Source organism: Terrapene carolina, unplaced genomic scaffold (genome assembly GCF_002925995.2).
Source record: "Terrapene carolina triunguis isolate 2854851 unplaced genomic scaffold, T_m_triunguis-2.0 Scaffold67, whole genome shotgun sequence".
NCBI classification, from domain to species: Eukaryota; Metazoa; Chordata; order Testudines; family Emydidae; genus Terrapene; species Terrapene triunguis.
Genome location: NW_020664418.1, coordinates 25,185,676 through 25,211,115, shown reverse-complemented (window position 1 = coordinate 25,211,115; position 25,440 = coordinate 25,185,676). Strand labels below are relative to the sequence as shown.

The window sequence follows — 25,440 nt, the reverse complement described above, 5'->3', positions numbered from 1 at the left end:
CGGCCCTGTATGCAAGAGACTCACCTTTGTATCATTGTATTGGAAGATAAATGTGTCTGCAACTGATGCTATTTACATTTTCAAGGTTAGCCAACTGCAATGATTTTTTGTTGTCTTGCTTTACAAAAAGGCAAATTTTTGTCTGAAACCTCAGTCCAGCACCAGACAAAAGGGCGACAGCTAACTCTGTGAATTTTTAAATCAGAGATTATGAATGTGTAGGTACCTGTTCTGCCTTCAGTGTCAGTTCAATAAAAATCTGCTGCAGTTTTTCATTAACAAAGTTGATGCAGAACTGTTCAAAACCATTTTTCTATAGTAAAACAAAGAAAAATATTAACAATGTTAGTCTCATGCTCCACATTCAACTGCTTTTGATTTTTTTTATAATAAGCAACTTTTGGAGAGGTTTTAATGAACATATTCAGTGATGTGCTGGCAGCTGATTTTAGTTATTCCGTGTATTGTCAGCACCTCAGTGTAAAGGTTAGTGACCTAGATTCTCTGAAGCTGTTTTCAGTACTTCATTTTTATTATGTGAGTTATTACCACTGGGCACTGCAGTTAGTCTGAATGCCCAGGAAGCTGACAGTTTCCTTACTTTCTTTTGAACACAGTTTAAAAACAAAATCCTCTCAACATCAGGTCAATTCAGATCCTGAATTTTGCACTCTTACCTGGAATATTTCAAAGCCATAAATGTCTAAGACACCAATGTTATACTCTTCATAGTCCTTCTCCATAGCCTTATTAATGGACTAATAAAAAACAGAGAAAAAACATGTTTTTTACAAAACAAACTACAGTTTAAACCCTTAAGCAACTTTGAACTGAAAAAATGAAGCATGAAACTCCCCTTTTCTCCCCGCAAGCGTATTTCACTTTATTTAAAAAGGTAAACTCTGTCATCAGCTAGCAAATGAGTATTACATTATCCTGTTATCCACGCAAGTGAGCCTTCAGAGCTACTACCTGTAAATCTGTTTCTCATTAGAAAGAGTTACTGGCCATTTAAAAAGAGAAATAGAACAGGCAAACAAGAAATAAAAGGAACTTTTATAAAAGCTCAATAGTTAGAGTTCTGCTGATATGCAATCTGATTCTTCCCATTAAACTTTTTAAATTTCTGCTTTTCCTTGTTTTGCTCTTTTAAGCTGCTGGCACCAGTGACACCTGCTATAGGCAGTGGGAGCTGCCATGGTGAGGCAGTTATAAGAAAATAGGAATGCCTCCCTGGAACAAACCTTTGCTCCAGCTAGCCCAGTATCTTGTCCAATATCTGATGTTTCTCCCTTCCCATTTCAGCCTAGAGTCTCCTCCTGAAAAGAGTCTACCTTGCACATGAGGAAGGGAAAGGGAGTAGAATGGCATCTGGAAAGCAGCAAGAATGGGACAATGAAGGAAGGCTGTGACCACTCCCCCTGGGAGTTTCATTACCTGATTGTTCTTCTTTCCTGAGAGTGCCCCACACTATAGGTCACATTAAGGCTCTGAAAGCGTGAGCTGTATTTTGGGGATGGGGGAGGGCAGGCGGCCGAGGAGAACGTGGTACACCACTTGGGCAGCAGTGACTGGAGGCTGAGGCATAATGCCTCTAACAGTGCTGGAGACGGTGCACTCACCAGCCAGTTAAACCTTTTCAAAAGATGTAGCATGGGCCTTCTAGCCACTGTCTCGAGTTCCATGGCCATGCCCTTGTTGTGCCATCCAGTGCTGCCACTATCATTATAATGTCCCCAGCTAAATGCTCTAGAAACGCAAGCAAGTTAAGGATGCCTCCAGTGCAGGAGTACTGCATGGAAGAGCCTCCCTGCACCCCTTTTCCTTGCCCTCAGCATTCCTGCTCTAGGACAGCCACCAGGGGGCCCTGCTTGTGTGTGTGGAGGGGGGAGGGCATGGAGAGGGCTGTACAACAGTGGTTAGCAATTAACAGCTGTTTAAGGCTTGAGGAAATGTAGTGCAGTGGGGGAAGGGTACAATGGCGAAAAGCAGAGAATTATGGGGAAAGCCCACATGGGATATTTATTCCTTTCAACATTTAACCCTAGTGACATAATCAGAAAAAATTGAACTTACATCCACCAGGTAGTCAAAGATGCGGGCATGAAGGGCTTTGGCTAGAGCATCTCTGGTGTAGCAGGCCTGTTCCACATTAAGCGTCACATTAATGGACTCTGATTTGCCTCCCCACTTACTGTCCATCTGCCTGCTGGTCAGTTTCTCTTTCAGGCGGCTTTGGTTAATTCCCAGGAGGAAAGCAGGGAAAGCCAAAACTGCAAGAACAACCAGGGTTGTTGTTTTTGAACTAAACCAACGGATGGTGATTTAAAGATTTAAACCAAAAAAACAAAAACAAAAAACAAACAAACAAACAAACAAAAAACAAGAAAACCCACAAGTATCTCAAGTAGCAGTCAGCAGAAATAAACCTGGTGGGATGTGGTAAAAATGGGACTTCTGGCTCAAAACCTTCTCTAAATCTTCCAAGAAATGATTCAAATCTTTACACTCAGATGTATCTTAAATAAATTGCACCCCATCCCAAAAAAGTTCTTCAGCTGTTTACCTCAAACCTTAGAACATATAAGACAATTTTTAAAAGACAGCAGGTGTTTTTATCTAATGCCTGGATAGGGTAGGAATATGGACAATGCCCCAAGCCAGGGCCGGCTCTGGCTTTCTGGCCAAAAAAAAAAAAAAAAAAAAAAAAACCTGCGGCACGGCCGGAGCCAGGGTTCAGGGGGACTCCCTGCCCTGCAGATGTGCCCCGGCTAGCGGGGGGAGAGGGAGGGAGCGGGGGGAGAGAGAGAAGGGGGACGGCCAAGGCTTCAGCGGGGCGCTGCCACGCAGCCCCTCCCGCCATGCCCCCTGCCGGGAGCGCTCTGCATTGCTCCGGTCGGCTGGGAGGGAAGGACGCGGGCTGCCCTGCCGGGCTTGCTGCAGGGCGCTCCTGTCCTCCACACCGCTGCCCCCTACAGGGCGGCCGGAGGAGAACAACCAAAAAAAAAAAAAAAAAGCGGCCGTCCCGCCCTAGGATTGGGCGGAATGCCGCCTCCTACAAGCTGCCGCCCCAAGCACCAGCTTGCTCGGCTGGTGCCTGGAGCCGGTCCTGCCCCAAGCATCTATGCTCTGGCTACCCAGGCCAGCTCTGGAGGGAGTTGCTGCTCCACCTCTCATTAATTAAATCGATAAGATTGCATGGGTGTAACTACGGGCTATGGCCCCATATTGTTTTTGAAAGAGAAACTGAATTAGCAATCCCAGAACATGAGAAATGATTTACTGTATTTGGATAAGCAGCTCACTACTCAGTTCACCTTGCAACATCTGGGCCTCAGCCTGTTGCATCATCATTAATCTTGTAATTGTTTCCAGAACTACCTACACTCCTCACTCTCCACTGCAGCATAGTTGCCAACTTCTTTAAAGCTGATGTTTCCCAAGTGCAGCACTCCTGCCACGATCTGTAGTACCAATGTCTGCTCCTCTGCAAAGATGCCAATCACATTCATTGCATGCTGGGAAAAGAAAGACATCAAGTTACTAACATTATTCACTCACCATATTTTTCACAAACCATGAATAATTAATTGGAATAAAAAAATTAAGTCTGGGATTTTCAAAAGAATTTAAAGCAATCAGGCATCCAAATCCCACTAAAGTTTCCACAGAATTTCATCAACAGGATGTGAGCTCTAGCTGACCTCATCATATATGCTAAAATGAAACTGAGGCGCTAAAGAAGGAGACACAGATTCTAAGACAATGTTGTATTATAAAAATATTATTCCTGTTACACAAATAGATGATTTAGACCTAACAAAAGTGAAAACTGCATATTGCATGATTCTAGAATAGTTACATTTTGGCTGGCTTAGGCTGTGCACTTCAGCCAGTCACAAAATAACTGATCTGCAGAATAGTTTTTTACGAAGTGTAGTAAATGGTTCTTTTACAAATCTGATTCCTAATCTGTAATTTTTGCCAAAGTCCCACATAGGCTGGGTACAGTAATAATGATGATTCTTGGCACTTAGATAATGTTTTGCACTGGAAGTGGCAGAGGCATCCACATAGCTAGCCACAGGTCACACAGCAAGTCAATATCAGAGCTGGATGCAGAGCCCTGGTCTCCGGATTCTCAGGCCAGGTCTACGCTGCAAACTTACTTTGGTATCACTACGTTGTTTAGCAGTGTGAAAAATCCACATCCCTGAGCAACACAGTTATACTGACCTAACCCCTGGTGTAGACAGCGCTATGGCAACGGGAGAGCTTCTCCCATCAAAACAGCTACCGCTTCTCACAGAGGTGGATTAACTATGCCGACAGGAGAGGCGTAGTAGCGTCTCCACTAAAGCGCTACATTGCGCTGTACATGTAGACAAGCCCTCAGTCCCTTCCTCCAGCCTTCAGTGCATGCTACTATATACAGTAGAGAGCTTTCTTTTTTTCAATTTTCACTTTTCAGTGGAAGCTAATCATTGTGCTGTATTTTAATATTTTTCATAATGCACTTTCTCCACCTGCTGCTCACTGGCTGATCTCCTTTTCTATTGAATCTGTACCTCTAAAATAAATGTCCAACAAATCCCTGACAAAAAGTACTGTCTCCTATGTGGCTATCTTAGCAGAATTATCAGAGCACAGGCACTGACTTCCCCTCTGCCCCGTGGGAGCTCGACATCCCCAGCCCCGCCCCTGCACTGCCCTCGCCCCACCTCAATTCCACCCCCTTCCCCAAAGTCCCTGCCCCACCTTTTCCCACCCCAGCCCCGCCCCCTCATTCCACCCCCTTCCCTCAAGTCCCCACCCCTGCCCCATCTCTTCTCCGCCTCCTCACCCTAGCACGCCACATCCCCACTCCTCCCCCTCCCTCCCAGAAAGTCCTAAGTGCTGTCAAACAACTGTTAGGTGGCGGAGGAAGCGCTGGGAGGGAGGGGAAGGAGCGGGAACACGGCGCACTCGGGCAGGGCAGGGGGAGCTGGCTGCCGGTGGTTGAGGAGCTCCTGCTAATTTTTCCCCGTGGGTGCTCCAGCCCCAGAGCACCCACGGAGTCAGCGCCTATGTATCAGAGTGCTACCCAGAAAGAACATCCATTCATAATAAAGGGGTAATTAAAATTATATGGGTGAGTTTTTGCAGCATGTGGTTTTCCTTCCCACATTTCCTTTGTCTGTAAATATGAAACTGTTTGCCTTAAAAGGTATATCTGAATGAATATACACACATGGAGCACTGATTTTAAAAACACACCAGAGTTTCCTGAAAATCAGATTTGTCATTTATGTCATCTACTTTGTAGGATCCAGAGAGGCTCAGATAGTAATAGTAATCCATACTGGTAATGCCCAGGCTGTGTTTTTGCTCTGAGGAGGCACCTTCAATAAGCTGCAAAAGAAAAACACCAGAAATCAGATATGATTCCATTACACAGCTAACTCTCTCCAACTGGGGAGGGACAGCTCTTGAACAGGTGACTGAGGCTGTAATGTCAGAGAAGACAGAAGTGATCATTCTCTACAGGACAGTTAAAAAATCTGCAGGGAAATTATCTACTATATTCTGTTAAACTCTTCCATGTGGGAGGCAACCGTGAATTTTCAAGCTGGCCCTTAGAAATACATCACGTTGTTACTTCACTGAGAGTCTACTGTTTTCTGGATTTGGAAAGAGACTCAAGCCACTGAATGGGTCTATGTTAGACAATGCCTTAGTGTGCAACTGAAGGTACCTAGCAATATTCAGACTGCCCTTTTAAACATACAATCAATAGCATGACTTCACTGAGAGATGTACCAATATAAAGGAAAAACTGGAAATGGAAGAAGTATTTTTTAAATAACTGCGAAAGGAACTGTACATTTCGGACCTGGTAAAAAATGTGAAAACTCCTCTCTCCAGGATTCCTCATTACCACCCGAGACTTTTCCAGGAGAAAGTTGGAGATCTTTCCACCATCAGGCTCCCCACCTGGGCTAAACTGGATTTCAAAGTATTTCCCCTGTAACAAATAATTATAGAGGTTTTTGAATTAATAAAAACTAAGCTTAAAGCAGACACCTGTTGCAGTATAACTCAAGGAAACTAACTCGAATATTTATTCTGTATTACTTCAGTCTTTCAAGGTTAAATTAGGCCTGGACTCTTAAGAAACAATTACTTTCTTCCCCACTTTTCCATGTCCAGTTACTAATTCTAAACCCAACATAATAATTCTGTAGTGCATTAGAACAAAGATGTACACTAACCCATATGTAAGGACTAACTGGGGGATTTCTTTCTTCTGCCTTACTTGGTTGGTGTAAATTAGGCAAATTGCAGAAATGAAACACCAATGGCTAAATTTACTACTGACGTAGGTGGGAACTATTCCAGTGTAGTAGATTTACAACTCCATAAACCATATGGTTAATACAGCCTTCTGTTTCCAGGTGATGTATATCAATGATCCTTTTATCTTGGTGGACTGAGGAAATGCATTAGTAACCCATGTCAACCCTTTACTTCTATTTTGTGAAAGGTCTGATAACTAAGGGGAGCAAAAGGGGAAGAAGTTTGTCAAGCAAGGGTCACTGCTAATATAGGTAGTCACAGCAGGGGAAATACATTGGAAAACAATAAGGATATCTACAATTTTGAATTTTTTTCCCCCCTTGCAGGATGTGTCAGATAACCTCATTGTATATTTTATTTCACTTTACATCTGAATGTCTGTCAAGACATTTATATTCTATTATATCCAGATATATATCTATATATATTTTCAACACGGGCCTAACATTTGAAAAGTACAGTTCAAATTCCATGCTGATGTAAAAGGGTAAAACTCCATTTTAATTAAATAGAGCTGTGCCCATTTACACAAGCAGGGCAGTTGGTCCCACATATGTACAGTAATTTTGCTCACATTCTCTCTTCACTATATTTTATAAATACATGGTGGTTCTTCCCAATTAAATGTTGTAAGGGCTACATTACTTAAAACTGAATTTAGGGTACAATATCAGGCCATTATTCTGCATATGTAGTTGTTAGTTCCCATTAGTATGTATAACATTTATAATCAAGTGCTGAAAACAATTCCTTATTGCTTTTTGGAAAGATGAATAACCTTCATGCCCAGCAGTGAAGCCTAGCAATTGTTCCATCCCATTTAAAAAAAAAAAAATCACAGCTAATTATTACATGGGCTGGAAAATAGATATGCTCATACCTTCCAGTTCAGTGCAGATTAGCCCCCAGTTAAGTTGCTAATTGTCTTGTTTACACCTCAGACTGCTTACAAATAGCTTTGCCCAAACAGTAATAGAAACAAACATTTGCAATAACATCTAGGAGACCTGGAAATGTGTACCTCTCCGTTTACATAAAAACCAGCATTTTACTTCACAAAGGGTATGTCTACACCCAGCCGCTAGTTCGGCGGCTGGGAATCGAAGTTCTGGGTTCGACTTATCGCGTCTTGTCTGGACGCGATAAGTCGAACCAGGAAGTGATCGCCGTCGACTGCGGTACTCCAGCTAGACGAGAGGAGTACCGCGGCGTGGACGGGGGAGCCTGCCTGCCGTGTGTGGACTGAGGTAAGTTCGAACTAAGGTACGTCGACTTCAGCTACGTTATTCACGTAGCTGAAGTTGCGTACCTTAGTTCGAATTGGGGGGTAAGTGTAGACCAAGCCAAAGATGCCCAAATCAAACCCACAGATGTTAGAAGCAAAAGCAATCTTTTGCAAGAGGAACTTACAAATCTGCTGGAGTTATTGTTCCGTACAGTCTTCGCATTCCCAAAGGCTTCCAGTAAAGGGTTTGACTGCAGAATAATGTCCTTCACATGCTGAAATTTTTTTAAACAACAACAACAACAACAACAAAATTTGCTTTGGGTTCTTTATCAAGGTCTTGGAGCATTCATACAAGCCATGATTTGTGAACTTGACATATATATAAGGTGCAAGGATGCCTGTCTCTACAAGCAGGCTTTAGAATATCCTCTTGGCCAGGTGAAGGGAAATCTATACCATCACGTCTGCAGAATGCAAGTTATTTTTTATTTTCTAAATTCTGGTTCTTATGATTGTAAAGAAAATCATTCAAACTTAAGCAGAACATAAACTGATGCAGTCATCTTCCTGAACTTGCAGATAGCCAGTGCTGCTGCTCATATCTATGCCAAGAAGGAGCACAATGAAACTGACCTGTTTCTTGACAGTTTCATTGCTGCTCACAGGGTTTGAAGCAGAGGCAGACTCTGGTCAGGGATAAAGTAACAGAAACTTTTTCTCTCACTCTCTCGCAGCAGCCAGGAAGGTGGGGGGATGGACAAGAATATAGGAGGTAGAAAAGCAAAGTGGTGCAGATCCCCACCCCTTAGTACCAGTAAGCCACTACCACTGGCCTTGCTGGTAGAGTCCTCCTACGCCTGAACTGGTAGAGTTTCTCCCCTTGTTAGTAGGTAGCTTACAATTTTTAAAACCCCGTTTCTAGGGAACATTAAAACATAACAAATATCCATGTAGAACAGTTCACAATTGGCTGAGTGATTTACTGGAGTGGAAGGAGGACCAGAGAGAAAGGGGTTAGTTTTCTGCTGGAGCACTGGGAGGAGGCTACCAGACTTGATGGACTATAGTCTGGATCCTGTATAGTGAATCCTATGTTCCTCTGTTTCACTAAGTACATTTATCTGAGAAACTTCTGGATTATGGCTAGATTGAGTTGGACAAAAAACCTTGAGGATAATATTCTAACCTGAGCTACTGCATATAAATCTACATTAAATCAACAGTTATTCCAGGTTTTTACCAAGTGTATCTGGGGGCACAATCTGGCCCAAGATTGCAACATTTCTGGCCACATTTTATCCTTTTTGCCTTTAACTTCCCTTCTAAATAAGGCCTACTGTCCAAAAAAGAAGTAATGAAACAAGTAGAGAAGGAAACTGGAATATTGAGGACAATGGCAAATAGATAAAATGGAAGAAGGTAGAGAATTTGGAAAATGTAGGGCTTCAAAAGCAGATTCAGAACTCTGCTGAATAATTAAAAATTGAGACAAAATACATAGGCTATGTTTGAATGGTGCAAAGCATCTGGTGATCAAGATGGGGAACAATAATTATTTTAACACTATACACATCATCACTCGGTTTCAAAGTATTTATGTCCTGTTTATGAAATAACTGCTTACTAATTCAACCTATAACCTTGGAGCCCAATCTTGCAATTCTTTAAAAGAAGGAAAACTCCTCAAGTCAATGGGAGTTTTGCCTGCATAAGGAATGCTAGCTCAAGACTGCAAATGGGCTAGTGGTAGCTCTGTAAGAGCTCCGAATCAGACAGCAAGGAGAGAAGTGCTGGGAGCAGATCACAAGGAGGCCACTGGATTCTCACTTACCCAGATTCAATGATCATAAAACTCAGCCTAGCAGGTGCAGAGAGGCATCAGCCCGTAGTTTGAAGCATTGTCTGTGGAAGGGCCATTTGCTTTAATGGGAGTAGGATCAGGGTGTTAGTTTCTTGCTCAAAACTAGTGTACTAGCACTTAGAGGAGAGGAAAGTGATCAGGAACAGTCAGCATGGATTCACCAAGGGCAAGTCATGCCTGACTAACCTAATTGCCTTCTATGAGGAGATTACTGGGTCTGTGGATGAGGGGAAAGCAGTGGATGTGTTATTCCTTGACTTTAGCAAAGCTTTTGATACTGTCTCCCATAGTATTCTTGCCAGCAAGTTAAAGAAGTATGGGCTGGATGAATGGACTATAAGGTGGATAGAAAGCTGCCTAGATCGTCGGGCTCAACAGGTAGTGATCAATGGCTCCATGTCTAGTTGGCAGCCAGTTTCAAGCGGAGTGCCCCACGGGTCGGTCCTGGGGCCGGTTTTGTTCAATATCTTCATTAATGATCTGGAGGATGGCATGGACTGCACTTTCAGCAAGTTTGCAGATGACACTAAACTGGGAGGAGTGGTAGATATGCTGGAGGGTAGGGATAGGATACAGAGGGACCTAGACAAATTAGAGGATTGGGCCTAAAGAAACCTGATGAGGTTCAACAAGGACAAGTGCAGGGTCCTGCACTTAGGATGGAAGAATCCCATTCACTATTACAGACTAGGGACCAAATGGCTAGGAAGCAGTTCTGCAGAAAAGGACCTAGGGGTTACAGTGGACGAGAAGCTGGATATGAGTCAACAGTGTGCCCTTGTTGCCAAGAAGGCTAACGGCATTTTGGGCTGTATAAGTAGGGGCATTGCCAGCAGATCGAGGGACGTGATCGTTCCCTCTATTCGACATTGGTGAGGCCTCATCTGGAGTACTGTGTCCAGTTTTGGGCCCCACACTACAAGAAGGATGTGGAAAAATTGGAAAGAGTCCAGCGGAGGGCCACAAAAATGATTAGGGGGCTGGAGCACATGACTTATGAGGAGAGGCTGAGAGAACTGGGATTGTTTAGTCTGCAGAAGAGAAGAATGAGGGGGGATTTGATAGCTGCTTCCAACTACCTGAAAGGGAGTTCCAAAGAAGATGGATCTAGACTGTTCTCAGTGGTACCAGATGACAGAACAAGGAGTAATGGTCTCAAGTTGCAGTGGGGGAGGTTTAGGTTGGGTATTAGGAAAAACTTTTTCACTAGGAGGGTGGTGAAGCACTGGAATGGGTTACCTAGGGAGTTGGTGGAATCTCCTTCCTTGGAGGTTTTTAAGGCCCGGCTTGACAAAGTCCTGGCTGGGATGATTTAGTTGGGAATTGGTCCTGCTTTGAGCAGGGGGTTGGACTAGATGACCTCCTGAGGTCCCTTCCAACCCTGATATTCTATGATTTTCTATATTCAGGTTTGTGTAGGGAGGGTTGAATTTCACACAAAAATAATACACTACTCAAGGAAATGTATCAGTTTAATCAGCTATGACTTGTAACTGCTGAGTTTATTTTGCATCTTGTAGGAACAGCTGGGATTTACTTAAATAATTGAAACAATTATTTATAATGTGATTAAGTCCACTCCAAAAATAACACAATGCATATTTTCCCTTTGCTATTGAATGACTGTGCAATGTTCCCTGTATCATTGTCTCCCAAAAAAACAGGAAGAACATAATCAGCATCAGAGTTTGTACTAAGGCCAATGTATTATGGTAAGCAGGAAAAAAAAAAGCATACTGGTAAAGGGTAGCCGCTACTTACCTAGAATAGTTGTCTGTTAATCAGCTGATGATCTCATAGAACTCCATTAGTGGAATTATATGGCTAATTTACTGCATTAGCTTTAGTTAAAATGCTTGTGTAGATAGTGCAGACAGAGGTTTCAGAATTATTAACAAGCAACTATTCACCATTCTAGCTAGCTCCCAGAAATTACATTTCCTACTAGATAATTTGTTTAAAATGATGTTTAATAAAAGTCCTTCTCTTTTCTCTTTAATGTGTGAACACAAATCCATGATTTAATGGGAGATCTGAACCACTGAGACACAGTTCAATTCTATCTGGATCTGAAAGGTCTAGTACAAATTCATATTTGACATTGTAGAAAAAGCAGATTTTCTGAGATTTTGTTAAATAATGTTTGGTTGCTACAAATTAAACTTCTCTCCCTACATCTTGAGGTCATAAATTCCATTAAAGAATGTTTTTTCCCAAAAATCTTTAACCTTTAAATAATTCAGCATTAACACTGAAGCTGTTCCACAGGAGTCTGTTCAGACTAATGGGTTTTCATCTTATGGACTCCCCATCCACAGGTGGAGGACCAGCAGATCTGTTCAGAGGTGAATCCTTGGCCCCTATTCATCCGTCCCCTACAGAGTACAATTCAGGGATACCTGAACTTTGGAAGACCTGTTTGTGCAGTAGAGACACACCAGTTTCTATGCTAGGGGATCTATGTTGGCTGTACATGTGTGCTCAGCCATTTACCTCCTAAGTGTCATCTCTGGCACTATGGCTATACAATAAGATTTGACATGGTTTCTTTACAGCAACATTACACTATATCAACTCACCTGTACCTTGGGGCCACCTCCCGATATTTTAGAGATGTAACTCATTATATATTTAGCAGCTACAGTCTTTCCAGCACCGCTTTCACCACTAGGAGGAGGGGAACACAAATACACATCTGTTAAGTGGTTCAGACCTGAAAACAACATGGAACTTGATAAAATGTGGGATACCACCATGCTCAGCAGCACTAAAACTGTGTAGATAGAGAGATTACCCCAAAATAAAAGTTTAATGATAGTTAGACCTTCATGATTTAGTTTTCTAAGGAAACACTGAGGAAAATGTAACTGAAAGAAGGAAGATAAATTGTCACTCCTACCAAAAGGTTTTCCAACACAGGCCCAAATTCTACACTCTGATACACTAAATCAGGAATAACTCTAGTGAAGACAAGTATAAATACAGAGTAACTCAGGTTTCTACTGGAGTTGCTTGAGATTTACCTTGTTTAACCAAGAAGAGCTACCACAATAATAAATATGCCCCAAATTTAAATCAGGTGATTTAACAGCATATAGAATATGACATATAACATTCTAATATGATACTTCTGGGGCATGTTTGTCACTGAATGACATAGAATAAATAATGTTACATACACACTCACAAAATCTCCACCAGACATATAAAAAGGGAAAGTATTAAAACAGAGAAATTAATATACTTAAGTTGAAATTTTTCAAGGGGCTAAGAACCCAATTCCCATTGGATTTTAGTGGGATTTGTGTGCCTAATTCCCTTAGGTTCCATTGAAAATCCCAGCCTTATGTTTTAAGGGAAGCCATCTGCCTAGATCCCACAGGAGTCTTTTTTTTTTTTAGGCATTCCTAAATGAAATAGTCATTCAGGATGTGATTAATAATGACTCACTGAGAACTATCTTCCTGGTCTTATGCCTCTTGACACAGGCTACGAGAAGGCTTAATACTCTAACTTTTCACAATTTCTTCCTTTAAAATATTTCACTTCAGTGGTGACATTAGGATACATCTTGCAACAGATTAGGAGTCCCTTTCATCTACTGCTAGCTGTTGGACAAAGATCACAGGACCTCTCAAGGGGAAATAAAAGGTTCTGTGTTTGAACTGGAATGAGTTAAGATGATACTACATATGGGGAATGATTCTGATCTCACACTTGAAAATTGTGATTTCAATGAAATTAGTCCTAATTTACACTGGTGTTGGTGCAAGTCACATTAGTCCTCATATTCAGCGCAGTTAACCCAGCTTACACCACTTTTGATGAGACAAATCAGGTCCCATACAGATGGTGGTGAGAGGGCACAATGTTGTATTTTGAAATCTTTTGTCCTCATGCATAAAAGTCTGAGTGATCCTCAAGTCTCTGAACAAATTCAACACATTTTGATACCATGGGTCAGACTATGCTCAGTTGTGCCTGGGTGTGGACCAAATGCATGCCCTGCTCAAGTCCTGCCCCATGTTTCCCAGGATAACCTCCGCCTCTGTTGGAAAGGAGAATGGATTTGCCAGTTGCTGCCAATGTGTAACTCCCCATTAGCATCAACCATGGCCAAATTCCCATAGGTTCAGTTCTGATAAGCACTCAAAAATTCAGATGCTTATCCAGCCCTTTTGGGTCTGTAAAACCAGGCTGGAATTCTCGTAAGATGCCTCATCCTTTGGGCTTCCAGTCAATGTAAAAATATTGCAAGAAGAGCCATCAGAAATTTCACCACATTGGTTTCTCATCCTGATAACAACCAGGAAGCACAGATCAAATATTAAACAATTTTTAAAAAGCTGAATAATTTTTGAACCGCTCAACAATTTTTTTTCTGAATTCAGTTTGAGTTCTGGGTGAAGGCTTGGGTCAGTTATTTTATTATTTGAATCACTTCATCTAACCCTAATCAGCATGAAGAAGAGAATGCAGCCATTTGGCTTTATCCTCTGGAAAAATCTGAATTACAGCTACATTCACTACAGTAGGGAGGGTAATCTTTGCATTTAGAAGTCTACATCAACAGTCTGAAAGCTAAAAATAGCAAAAGTGCAGTTCTTCACAGCAAAGTCTGGCCAGAGTGGATACTCAATTTTAAAAGCTGGAAGGATAAATCCATCCAACCTGAATCAGATACCTGAGCTAGTGTCTAATGCAGGGGTTCTCAGACTTTTGTACCGGTGACCCCTTTCACACAGCAAGCCTCTGAGTGCGACCCCCCCATACATTAAAAACACTTTTTTATATATTTAATACCATTATAAATGCTGGAGGCAAAGCAGGGTTTGGGGTGAAGGCTGACAGCTCGCGACCCCCCATGTAATAACCTCACGACCCCCAGTTTGAGAACCCCTGGTCTAATGTAAACCTCAAGCAAATATAAAAAGAAACTAAAAGTTAAAATTGAAGTGAACAGCACTAATTTATATTTTCCTTTTCCAATTTCCTATTGGAGAGAGTAGTAACAGATTTTGATAGGTTTCTACTAAATATTTCTAATGTGAAGCAAACTTTTGAGAGAACTGGTACACAGAAACTCAAACGCAACACTAGTAAAATCTAGGAAGAAACTTCATGTCTATAATACGGTATTCAAATCCTCACACCATTTCAGATCACAGTCAAAAGCAATCTGAATTACGTAATTGCAGCATCAGCTTTTTCTAGCGATACCGGTTTCCAAACTGCTCAAACATTGGTTAAACATCTCTTAAAACATCTTGTTGCATTAACATGAAGCAGTAAACCTTGAAATGTTTCCTTCTATTTTGTGGGCCCAATTTGTGCTGATACAAGAGTCAGGTCCTTTCCCAACCCACCAAATGCTTTGCATTGCTCCATCAGTGCAGAACAGCCAATAGCCAGAATAACCGGCTATCGGGATTTAGAGATATAAGGAATCTTTCCTTCATGCCCCTGACACCACTTCCCCTGCCAGTTTTAGGGCAGCGAGAGAACAGTGACGGATTTCCATTTGTCAGAATAGCTCTTAAGGACCATTACTGCTGGGTGCAACTTAAGAAGCCCTGATGCTATAACTGAGATCAGGATTTGAGCAAATGGAAGCTCTTCTTTGGTATGGAGTGCAGGACTGGGCTCCAAGTCACTTTTCAGCATGAGGATTGCCATTGACAGAAGGTTAACAGCTGCCTTTCATCACGTGAGCCTCCATTTTGCTGTGTTGCACAAAATGGGTGCAGTTCACTTTTGAGTTTGACCTGAGCGAAGTTTCAGCATTGTCTTCCCTGCAACTGTATGACTTTGGAGACTGAAACGCTTAAACACCTAGAAATAGACTGAAGGAGGTTGGAAAAGCAGATGAATGAGGATCCTGCAAGTCTAAAATAAATATGCAAACATATTATAGGGGCAGGGATGGTCTGTCCTTTTTTTCTCTTTGTGTAGTACCTAGCACATTGTGGAAACTATAGGAAACAAATATCAATGGACCCAAATTCATCTCTGGTTTAACTCCCATTAGGTCAGTGCAGTTCCACTAGGGATGAATTTTGCCCATTATGAGAATATTCTATCTATCTTGGGGTTTATATTAGCACCCATCACCATGGTGTCTGAGTGTGTCCATGTTAAACAGCTTAGCAAAGCTAGGTCCCTAGTGGACTTAATTAAATCGTCTGCTCTGGCCCTTTCTTAGATTAAAGAAAACTTTGGCTTTTTTCTTTAAACAGGGGAATATTCTGATTATGGTGGAAAAACTATATCAAAGAGGGAAGTTTTTGCAACGTGACCTAAAGTTTAGTTACACCTCTACCCCAATATAACGCTGTCCTCGGGAGCCAAAAAATCTTACTGCGTTATAGGTGAAACTGCGTTATATCAAACTTGCTTTGATTTGCCGGAGTGCGCAGCCCCGCCCCCCCTGGAGCGCTGCTTTACCGCGTTATATCCGAATTCATGTTATATCGAGTTGCATTATATCGGGGTAGAGGTGTATTTATTTCTGTAACGCAGGCATTTCTGTAGTGCTATCTATTTTCTCCAGTAACAGCTGACCCTATTTGGATACTGTTTTTACCTAGTTATGAGATTATTGGGAGTCATACCTCTCAACCTACCAGGGCCCCAGTGGGGAACCACAATGTGTGACAAATATTCAAAATGAGGGATACACAAAAAATTATTCAAACTACTTTGTAACCTCAGTTACATGATTCCTTATTTCTGATATAAGCAAACTTCAACAATAAGAATGAGGAGGTTCCCAATTTGTGTGGAGCACAGGTAATTTCGGGACTAAAATGAGGGACATTGGCTGAGTAAGCAGGAAGAAAGAAAGCAGTATGTATGGATCAGCTATTTTTTAAAAGTATGGAGACATGAGAAGAATTAAAACAGTTCCCTACAGGATCACAGAATCATAGGACTGGGAAGGACCTCAAGAGGTCATCTAGTCCAGTCCCCTGCACTCAAGGCAGGACTAAGTATTATCTAGACCATCCCTGACAGATGTTTGTCCAACCTGCTCTTAGAAATCCCCAATGATGGAGATTCTACAACCTCCCTAGACAATTTATTCCAGTGCTTAACCACTCTGACAGTTAGGAAGTTTTTCGTAATGTCCAACCTAAACCACCTTTGCTGAAATTTAAGCACATTGCTTCTTGTCCTATCCTCAAAGGTTAAGAACAACAATTTTTCTCCCTCCTCCTTGTAAAAACCTTTTATGTACTTGAAAACTGTTATCAGGTCCCCTCTTAGTCTTCTCTTCTTCAGACTAAACAAACCCAGTTTTTTCAATCTTCCCTCATAGGTCATGCTTTCTAGACCTTCAATCATTTTTGTTGCTCTTCTCTGGACTTTCTCCAGTTTGTCCACATCTTTCCTGAAATGTGGTGCCCAGAACTGGACACAATACTCCAGTTGAGGCCTAATCAGTGCGGAGTAGAGTGGAAGAATTACTTATCGTGTTTTGCTTACAATACTCCTGCTAATACATCCCAGAATGATATTTTGCTTTTTTTGCAAGAGTTACACTGTTGACTCATATTTAGCTTGTGATCCACTATGACCCCCAGATCCCTTTCCGCAGTACTCCTTCCGCAGTACTCCTTCATAGGCGGTCATTTCCCATTTTGTATGTGTGCAACTGATTGTTCCATGTTATATTATCAATAAGAACCAAGCTGTATCTAAGCTCATATTGTATCTCATTCTTTAAAGAGAGTCAAATGAAACAGGAGAGAAAACATGGTATACATTCTAAAAGAAAAAGGAAGAAAATGGATTATGGAAAATAAATGGTTAGTGGCACTGACAATTAATTTTCAACCTGTAGTCTTTCCTTACTGGAAATCAAATTCACTTTCTTGATATGTTCCTAATAATTAAAAAATACTTTATAGGTTTACACAATTTTTTCCAGTAGTAGTTGCTACTCTGAAAGAGTCAAAATTTGCACAACACAGTCTCTTAAAACTTCACTGAACTCAGAATAAAATTAAAGAATTATGTAGAAACTTATTTCCACTTCTTCATTGTTGAGAGGAAGGGTAATTTAGTGATTAAAATAGGGGATTAGGAGTCAAGACTTCTGACTCCTATGCCCCCCTCTGACACTAATTTGTTGTGTGACTTAAGGGAAGTCACTTAAAACCCTGTGCACAAATTTCCTCATCTGCAGAATGGGAGGGATAATACTTATCTACATGATTGGGACATTGAGGAACTTTATTAATGTACACAAAGCGCTCTTAGATCTACCAACCAAGGACACTGCAGATGTAAAATATTATTCTGCTGTGTCTGGAGAAGTCTACATGTAAAGTTTCATTTCTTTAGTTTTGTTCAAAGCATCCCCATCAGCTTTGCCTTACACAAATATTTCTCCCCCGTACTGCTGATGGCTTTTGCCAGGGTTCCTTAACACGTTGAAGATTTGTGTGTGAATGCCTTTTCCTGAGTGGCTGCTATTGGTAAGATTCAATCACGTCTCCAGCGGCATTCTCCGCTGCACAAGTTTCAAAAAATCAATTGTTTGAGGCTTGCATGGGCTTTACAATGCAGCAGCAGGACCAGATTTTTTTAAATTGACTTTAATCAATTTAAGATAAAGAGTTAGTCAGATTGTTTTACTGAAAGGGGTAAAGTGGAGAGAAGTCTCTATTAAAGTAAATTAATATCAGTAAAGTTGTTGTACCATCCTAAGGTGATGATAGGTAGCCTTCTTGTAAGAAAACATTACCAGATGCAGATGATAACTAAGCTGATATTAAGAACAGGAAGAGAGACTTGAATTGAGAAATTTCTTCATAGCACATTAAAACACCTCATGGAAGAAGTTGCCCGAACTGATAAAAAAGGGAAATAAACCTTCCACCTTTGCAGAAACATACCCCTTTAAGGACAATCTGAAGAAAATATCTATTATCTCACACAAAACAGGAAATTACTAATCATAACATCCACTGCCTTGATCACAAGACAATGATGCTCTAGAGGGAATTAAAAACCACATCAAAACAAGTCACCAGACAACCCTTCATAGTTCAAATCTCAGCCGAGTGAATCGTTTTTGTGTTTTTTTGGCAGTTCTTAGGTATCCATTGAAGGGCAGCCATTTTTTTCTTTGGGACGGGGAGGAGGAACAGCTCAGCAGGCTATTAGAGTGGGATACAGAAGCCAGATCCAATAATATGCACTTAAATAAATCACCATGCGTATGCCTTAGCAAAACTCAGTGAAATGAAATGAAATGAAATGAAATGAAATGTCAAACCGCTGCTGAAGCCTAAACCGCTTAATGTGAATAACATTTTGGCCTTTATGGCTACACTGCAAATCACACTCTCCTCCATATATGGGAACAAGTGCACAGACAGATCTGCTGCCTCTTGTGAATTTCAGATGCATGCACTAGCAACTAAAATTGTCAAATATCCAAACTCTTTAACCACTCAATTGCCATGGACAAGCGGAGTAAAGGACTTGCCCATCATCTGCATGGCTCAGACAATAGAGAACTGTCTCATGTTTATAAATTAATATTCCATTGCAAACATATCTTTGTGAACAGCTGGTTCAACGTCATTCTTGCCTTTCATGGAGATGCAAACCACGTTTTTGTGACATTCTGCCCCTCCTGCCCTCTTTCCTCTAAACAGCACTGCACAGCCCTGGGAAAAGAGGGATAGAGAAATCCCTGTTTCTCCTGATCACAGGGCCTCTGCGATTCTGCCTAGCACCTACGAGGGCCACACAAATGGTGCTAAGGAAGGCTCCTTGCTCCCTTCCCCCTTCCACCTGGACACACACACACTGTGCACCTGCATCCAGGCCAGGAAGAATCCAACCCTTGAATAGCCTCATTGTTTACATTGTTCACAATCATTCATAATAGCGCAGTGTTCTTCAGCTATAATTAGAAACATGTACAGTTTTCTTAACACACATGGTAATTATTCCACAAATAAAACAGGCTTGTCTCTCCCTTGAAAGATATATGACAAGACTCAGTATTTTCTAACTAGATGAAACTGGCTGTCTCACCCTTCTATCAGCCAGGAAGGATAAAAGAGCATATATCGATAGACAGGCACTGGAAGCAGAAATGGCATCAGTGAAAGGAGAGGGGAACCCTTTTTTTCAAAACAGTAAATGAATAGCTTGAGATTTTAGCTGCAGAAGGGAAGGTCCAATAAAAGATAAACAAGGGAAAACCCTTACTACCTTAGATGAATAAAAGAAAACCAGAGCAGAACATTTCCATGGCATTCTTAGTATACTCTCACCAAAAATAACATTTAACTTCAGTAATGTAGAGAAGACAGAAGCGTTTGATGTCTCTGTGAGGAAATTACTCTGGATGAATTTAAAGCAGCTACTGAAAGATGAAAGAACAATAAATTGCCAGGTAAAGATCAAATTGCAGAACTGCTTAAAGCAAGTGGAAGGGACAGTATGAAAATCCTGCTATGCCTCTTCAGTTTGGTCTGGGAGAAAGAATACACCACAGAAGAATGGAAAAGAGGGATTATAATCAAACTCCCCCAAAGAGGATATTTGAGTTTTGTAACAAGTGGCATGGGATTATGCCGCTTTCAGTCCCAGGGGAAAGTCTTCTATGCAATCACCCTAAGCAGATTTAGAGACAAACAACTTGGTTTTTGCCAAATTGATTTTGTGTAGACCAGCTCTTCATCCTGTGTAATATTGTAGAGCAAAGCAATGAATGGCCGCCCCCAGTAGTCCTGAGTTTTGTGGATTTCCACAATGTAGATAGAGAATCACTGTGACAGATAATATAAAACAACAAAATCATTCAAATTCATTCAAATTATTAAAAATTTGTATCAGAACATTCAATGTGCAGTAAAGATAAACCAGAAGCTAATGGACTGGTTTAATGTTAACAGTATCGTCAGGCGAAGTTGCATCTCGTCCCCCATCTTGTTTGTCATTGCTATTGACTTTGTTATGTGACAGATTGTCAGTATGGAAACGGACAATGCATGAATAGACTGGAAGCTTGGAGGCTTAGACTTTGCAGACATCATCTGTCTTATGAATAAATCAGTTAAAGATATGCAGCAAAAGACAAATGGTCTTGCAAATTCTGCCAAGCCATTAGATATTATTAATAAATCAAAGATGAAGTTATGAAAATTAATTTACCTACCAATGATTTTATCTACTTGGAAGGTAAAGCCTTGAAAACCATTACTAAATGTACTTAGGTGGGTAGTATCATTCACAATTCTGGAGATTCCATGTTTGATGTAAAGTCCAGAATAGATAAAGCAACTGCTGTATTTCAAAAACTCAATACAGTAGGGAAGTCCAATGTGATTAACAAAACCACCAAACTTAAGATCTTTAGAAACACTGTCCTAAGTGTCCTCTTCTATGGAGCAGAGTCCTGGAAAATAGTAAGTCCATCCAATGCAAATTGAACAGCTTTCATTACAGGTGTCTGCAGAGAATGTTCAAAGTAAAATGGCCTGATATAATCAGTAATAAAGAAGTCCTAGAATGGGCACAGCTACCTATAACAAGTGGTACGGAAGAAGAGATGGACCTATTTTGGATATCTTTTAAGAATGCTCACTAATAGGCTACCCACAGAAGCATTTCTCTGGCAATGCCAGAGCAAGAGACTGGTGTGCCTTTACATCATTATAACTTCATCGACTTCAGTAGAGTCACTCCAAATTCAGACTGGTAAATGAGAGGTGGATCAGCTTTGCATCTTGTAACTATTAGGAGCTGTGATGTTATAATCAGAAGAATCTTTGAGTAATCCAAAGCAATGTACATGGAATTTGATCAAGAGGACAAAAATATAAAATGAACTAAAACGAACCGTACGACCAGCTGAATTCTTTGATTTGACAAATCTAACAACCCAGCAATGAACCATTCAGAGTTGTCCCCAAAATCAAAAACCAACATAAAAAGCATCTGGAAATGTAGTGTTCTGCTTTTCCTGTGTTTATCTCACAAAAATAATCTTAGGAAAAATAAACATGCATCAAAGAAGAGGAACATTTTGTATATAATGTCAATGAAAATGATTTTCTTCTTTCCTTCTTGTTATACCCTTCAAATGTATCAAGCACAACACAGGAAGAGTGTGATGAGGCTGTGCACACGTCTCAGGGTCCACAAACCATCCATTATTTACAGTATGGGCCAAACTTTCAAAAGAGCTCATTACCCACAATCAGGGTCTGGCTTTTATAAAAGAACTCAGCGGTCACAATTCAGGCACCTAAATAACTGGCCAGATTTTCCAAAGGCCTTGATATTCTGGGTGCTAGGCATGTTTGAAAGCCTGGTCCTTATAGAGGTCAAATCCAGAATTGTTTTTCTGAACCCTCAAATTTTGGGGATTCAGATAAATTGGACCTGCATATGAACTACCCCAAGCTCTGGATTTGAAGGACCAAAGCTCAAAGCAAAACAAAATTTACTTGTTTCTAACAACTATAAACCATACGTAGAAATGGGACCAAATAACTCTAGTATTGCTAAAAAGAAGGCAGAGGAGTGGGGGAAGACTGAGCACATGTGTAATCAATTATTTCCAAGAAGCTACATGCTCTTGTTTTCCAGTACTAGGAGCACCCATACACTTTTCTATTGTGGGATGTCACCCTTGGGAGCCTGGCCAGGACGATGAGTCACAGCTCAAAAAGAAATTCCACAAGTAGGAAGAATTTTCACACGACTCCTCCTGGTAGGCTTTCAAGTGCAGCTCATCTGTGACACATATGAAGATGATCTCTGCTTTCACACTATGGCCTTCAATATGATGGCAGAAAACCTTGTATGAGGAACACCTTCAGATACAAAGACTCAGATCCTGGCCCCTCTCTGGCTCCTTTGCACCACTCCAGTGACACAAAGAGGCCAAAAAGTTTCCCAGGTGCCTGTAAGTTTCCTTGGTCTGAGGAAACGTTGGCTGACACAGCTAGCTCTTTGCCACCCCTGAAAGCCCCTGGCATAGGAGGGGTGGCCAGAGTAGACTGAACTCTCTGGTTATCCCCACAAGCCAGAGGACTCTTTGAGGGCTGTTACAAATTTAAAATACCTTTCTGCTGATCTAAACTAAGGTGGGGACAGGGACAGTGGAAGACTTCCTGGGCATAGCTGAGGAGTCATTCCAAATACTTTTTTGGTTCAGACCGGAAGTTATAGACATACTGTTTGATTTAGTGATGACTTTATAACAAACTAAGTAAGGTTCAGGGCAGCTTTAAAAGGTGACACCAGAGTAGCAACCTCACATACAGTAGAACCCACTAACAATGACCTCATATATAGCAAAACCCCTGTGGGAATGAAGTAGAAAGGAAGTCCTGAATAGAGCTGATTGGGAAATTATGAAAAGTCAGTTTTTAAACCGTCTAGCATGGTTTCATTTGTAACCATGTCCCTTTCATATACGTTCTCCAGAGCCATTGAGGAGGGGAAGGGTTCTTTTTGTTAAGCTACAAACGAAGGTAACATTATAAAACAAAAATGAGGATCCGAAAAATCCTGAAATAGTCCATTTTCAGTGACACAAAAGATTTGTATTAGTACTACTAATATAAAATTGATGTAAGAGAAAAAGAAGCATGGTAATGCCCTCAAAGAATTTACAAGACTCAACCTCTTTTACCAGACGACGTGCTGGAAGGTTGCATTTGTGCTTGAATGCAGTTGACTGCGAGTGTACAGTGCATTATAATTTTGCAGTAAGAAATTACAAACGGGGGTCCTATTTGTGGGTGATTATAGTATATTTGTGGGGGTGTTACAAGGCACAAGGCCAAAGAGCAAGTGACTTTAACCACATGAGAAATGCAAAAATTCCTTGAGTATCTTGCTACTTTTCTGAAATTGAATTTTTAACATATAAAAATAAGGGAAAGCATTCAGCCTGTACATCTACTGGGCATTATTAAACATAGCTATGACATCACTTGTGGCCAATTAGAAAGTTCCATAATGCTCCCAGTGTTCTAAAGTTCCAAAATAAATAATACATCATCAATATGATCTGAGATCCCCCACAACACACACACAAATGGATAATTCTATATAATTAAGGGAATCTAGCAATAAAATGAGATCCTCCTTCCTCCTGAGAAAGCTTTAAACTAGCAGCTCTAATAGGTGAACAGCTGTTTCTTACCTGATAATGACACACTGGTTTTCTCTGTCAATAATCATGTTTCTGTACATGTTGTCCGCTAGAGCATAGATATGTGGTGGATTTTCATACTGAGCCTATGGGAGGGGGTTGGGGAATATAATGTACATTTCAGACAGAACATTAAATACCACAGAAAAAAATAATATAAGTATTTCGCATGGAAGAGTTTCTTGCTAGGACAGAAAATTTTGCATCTTAAATTGAGCCTCAGACTTCAGCAGTTACATATTAAAATCAGCACAAGTTCTTTCTAAGGAGCCTTTTTCATGAAAGCAAACCAATAATCATTGTCACTGTTGAGATTTGTTATTGATCTCTCAACCATAATTTTTGTCCTGACTGAGATATGTAAATACCCTATTTTAAAAATGTAGAATACTTAAATACATACTTGTCCAAGAGAAACTCACATAATTTATGCCCCTTTCAGAAGTGCCCTTAAGATAACAAATAAACAGGCTATACCACTGCAGAGAGCCTCAGGCTGATTGGCCACATCGGACCCCTGAGCCCATTCAGACTGAATAGTATATGTAGTTTTCAGTCTATGGACATGCCTGATTCCAGTGCAGCAGATTGAGTTACCTATGTCCTAGTGCCCTCCCTCTGCCCCATACTTACAGCCCATTTTCAAAACTGGCCTCTAATTTTGTGTGCCTCTGTGTTTTGGTGTCCAGCTTTAGAGATCTAAGGTGTAGGTAGCTAGTGAAAAATTCCTCTTGTATAGGGGAACTGTCTGCTGTGGGAAAACTAATTTTGGTCAAACTTAAATCAATAAATGAATCTGTTTTGCAAGCTTAACTCTGTCTCAGTGAATCCAACATGTAAATGGAGGGAAAAGAAGAAGCAGGATCACATTAAAATTAGATGCTGCATTCAAATTAAGTTATTCTAGGCCAGTAAGTTCCACCACCACCAAAACCAGACTCACATTAGTCTAAACAAAGAGAGAAGAACCTTTACATACAATTGAATATCTGCAATATCTTATCTTATAACTTTACTTACAGCTCCCTGGTACATTTCTATTTCCTTTTCTCCAAAGTATGGCATCTGTTTGAAAGGATTCACGGAGATTAACACAGATCCAATATATGTCTGTATTCAAGAGCAGTTAAGGTTCATGAGACTTCCTCAGTGGCTATAATTTCGTAAAGCATTACCTTATTACTGGTGATGTATTGTATAATATTTTGAGCTATAAATATCTATCAATAAAACAAAGCTTTACAAATAAAATTGGGTTTCCCATCAATGCTGTTAAATAACAATAACTTTCTAAAATCCTTAATAGTAAGAATTATATTACTGAGGCTTACAAATACAAACATATTGCATATGATTCAGAAAATATTTATTTTAATTTTTTTAAGTTAAGCGTGGAACTCAGGAGCATGTATCTGAGGACAAAAAAAAGATACTTTCAGTAAAAATACAAAAAAGGAAATGATATATTTGAACTGTTTAGCCTCTTCTGTGGTGTCTTATTGACAGTTTGAGAAGGACTAGCTGCTGTGAACATGACAAAAAGCAGCATTTTAAAGGGACCGTCTGAACTCTCAGTGGTGTAAACTTCAGTGGAGCTACCTGATGTACAGATGTTAAGCAGCGTACTCTCAGGTTGGGTCAGTTCTCTGATGAGAGACTTACTAAGGGTGCTGCAGGAAGTGGTGTTGGTGATTCAGTAGGTGGCACTGTTCTAGGCAAGTTACTGTGAAAGCAGCACCCCAGAATGGTGTTGTAGGGCAGTGGCTCTCAACCTTGCCAGACTACTGTACCTAGGGTTACCATATGTGGAGTGTCCCAAAA

General features: G+C 40.7%; 1 protein-coding gene across 2 annotated transcripts in view; it reads right to left on the bottom strand.

Moving 5' to 3' along the window:
• Positions 1 to 25,440, bottom strand: part of MYO1E (myosin IE) — a 155,864-nt gene that overhangs the window by 68,224 nt on the left and 62,200 nt on the right. For both annotated transcript variants that reach the window (XM_026648261.2, XM_026648262.2), the window contains exons 3-12: positions 24,640 to 24,729; positions 23,611 to 23,705; positions 12,005 to 12,092; positions 7,747 to 7,836; positions 5,873 to 6,004; positions 5,257 to 5,391; positions 3,386 to 3,518; positions 2,077 to 2,273; positions 678 to 758; positions 227 to 313 (exon numbers count right to left, since the gene is read on the bottom strand). In XM_026648261.2, coding sequence (XP_026504046.1) covers positions 227 to 313; positions 678 to 758; positions 2,077 to 2,273; positions 3,386 to 3,518; positions 5,257 to 5,391; positions 5,873 to 6,004; positions 7,747 to 7,836; positions 12,005 to 12,092; positions 23,611 to 23,705; positions 24,640 to 24,729 — 1,128 coding nt within the window. The remainder of the gene's footprint in view (positions 1 to 226; positions 314 to 677; positions 759 to 2,076; positions 2,274 to 3,385; positions 3,519 to 5,256; positions 5,392 to 5,872; positions 6,005 to 7,746; positions 7,837 to 12,004; positions 12,093 to 23,610; positions 23,706 to 24,639; positions 24,730 to 25,440) is intronic.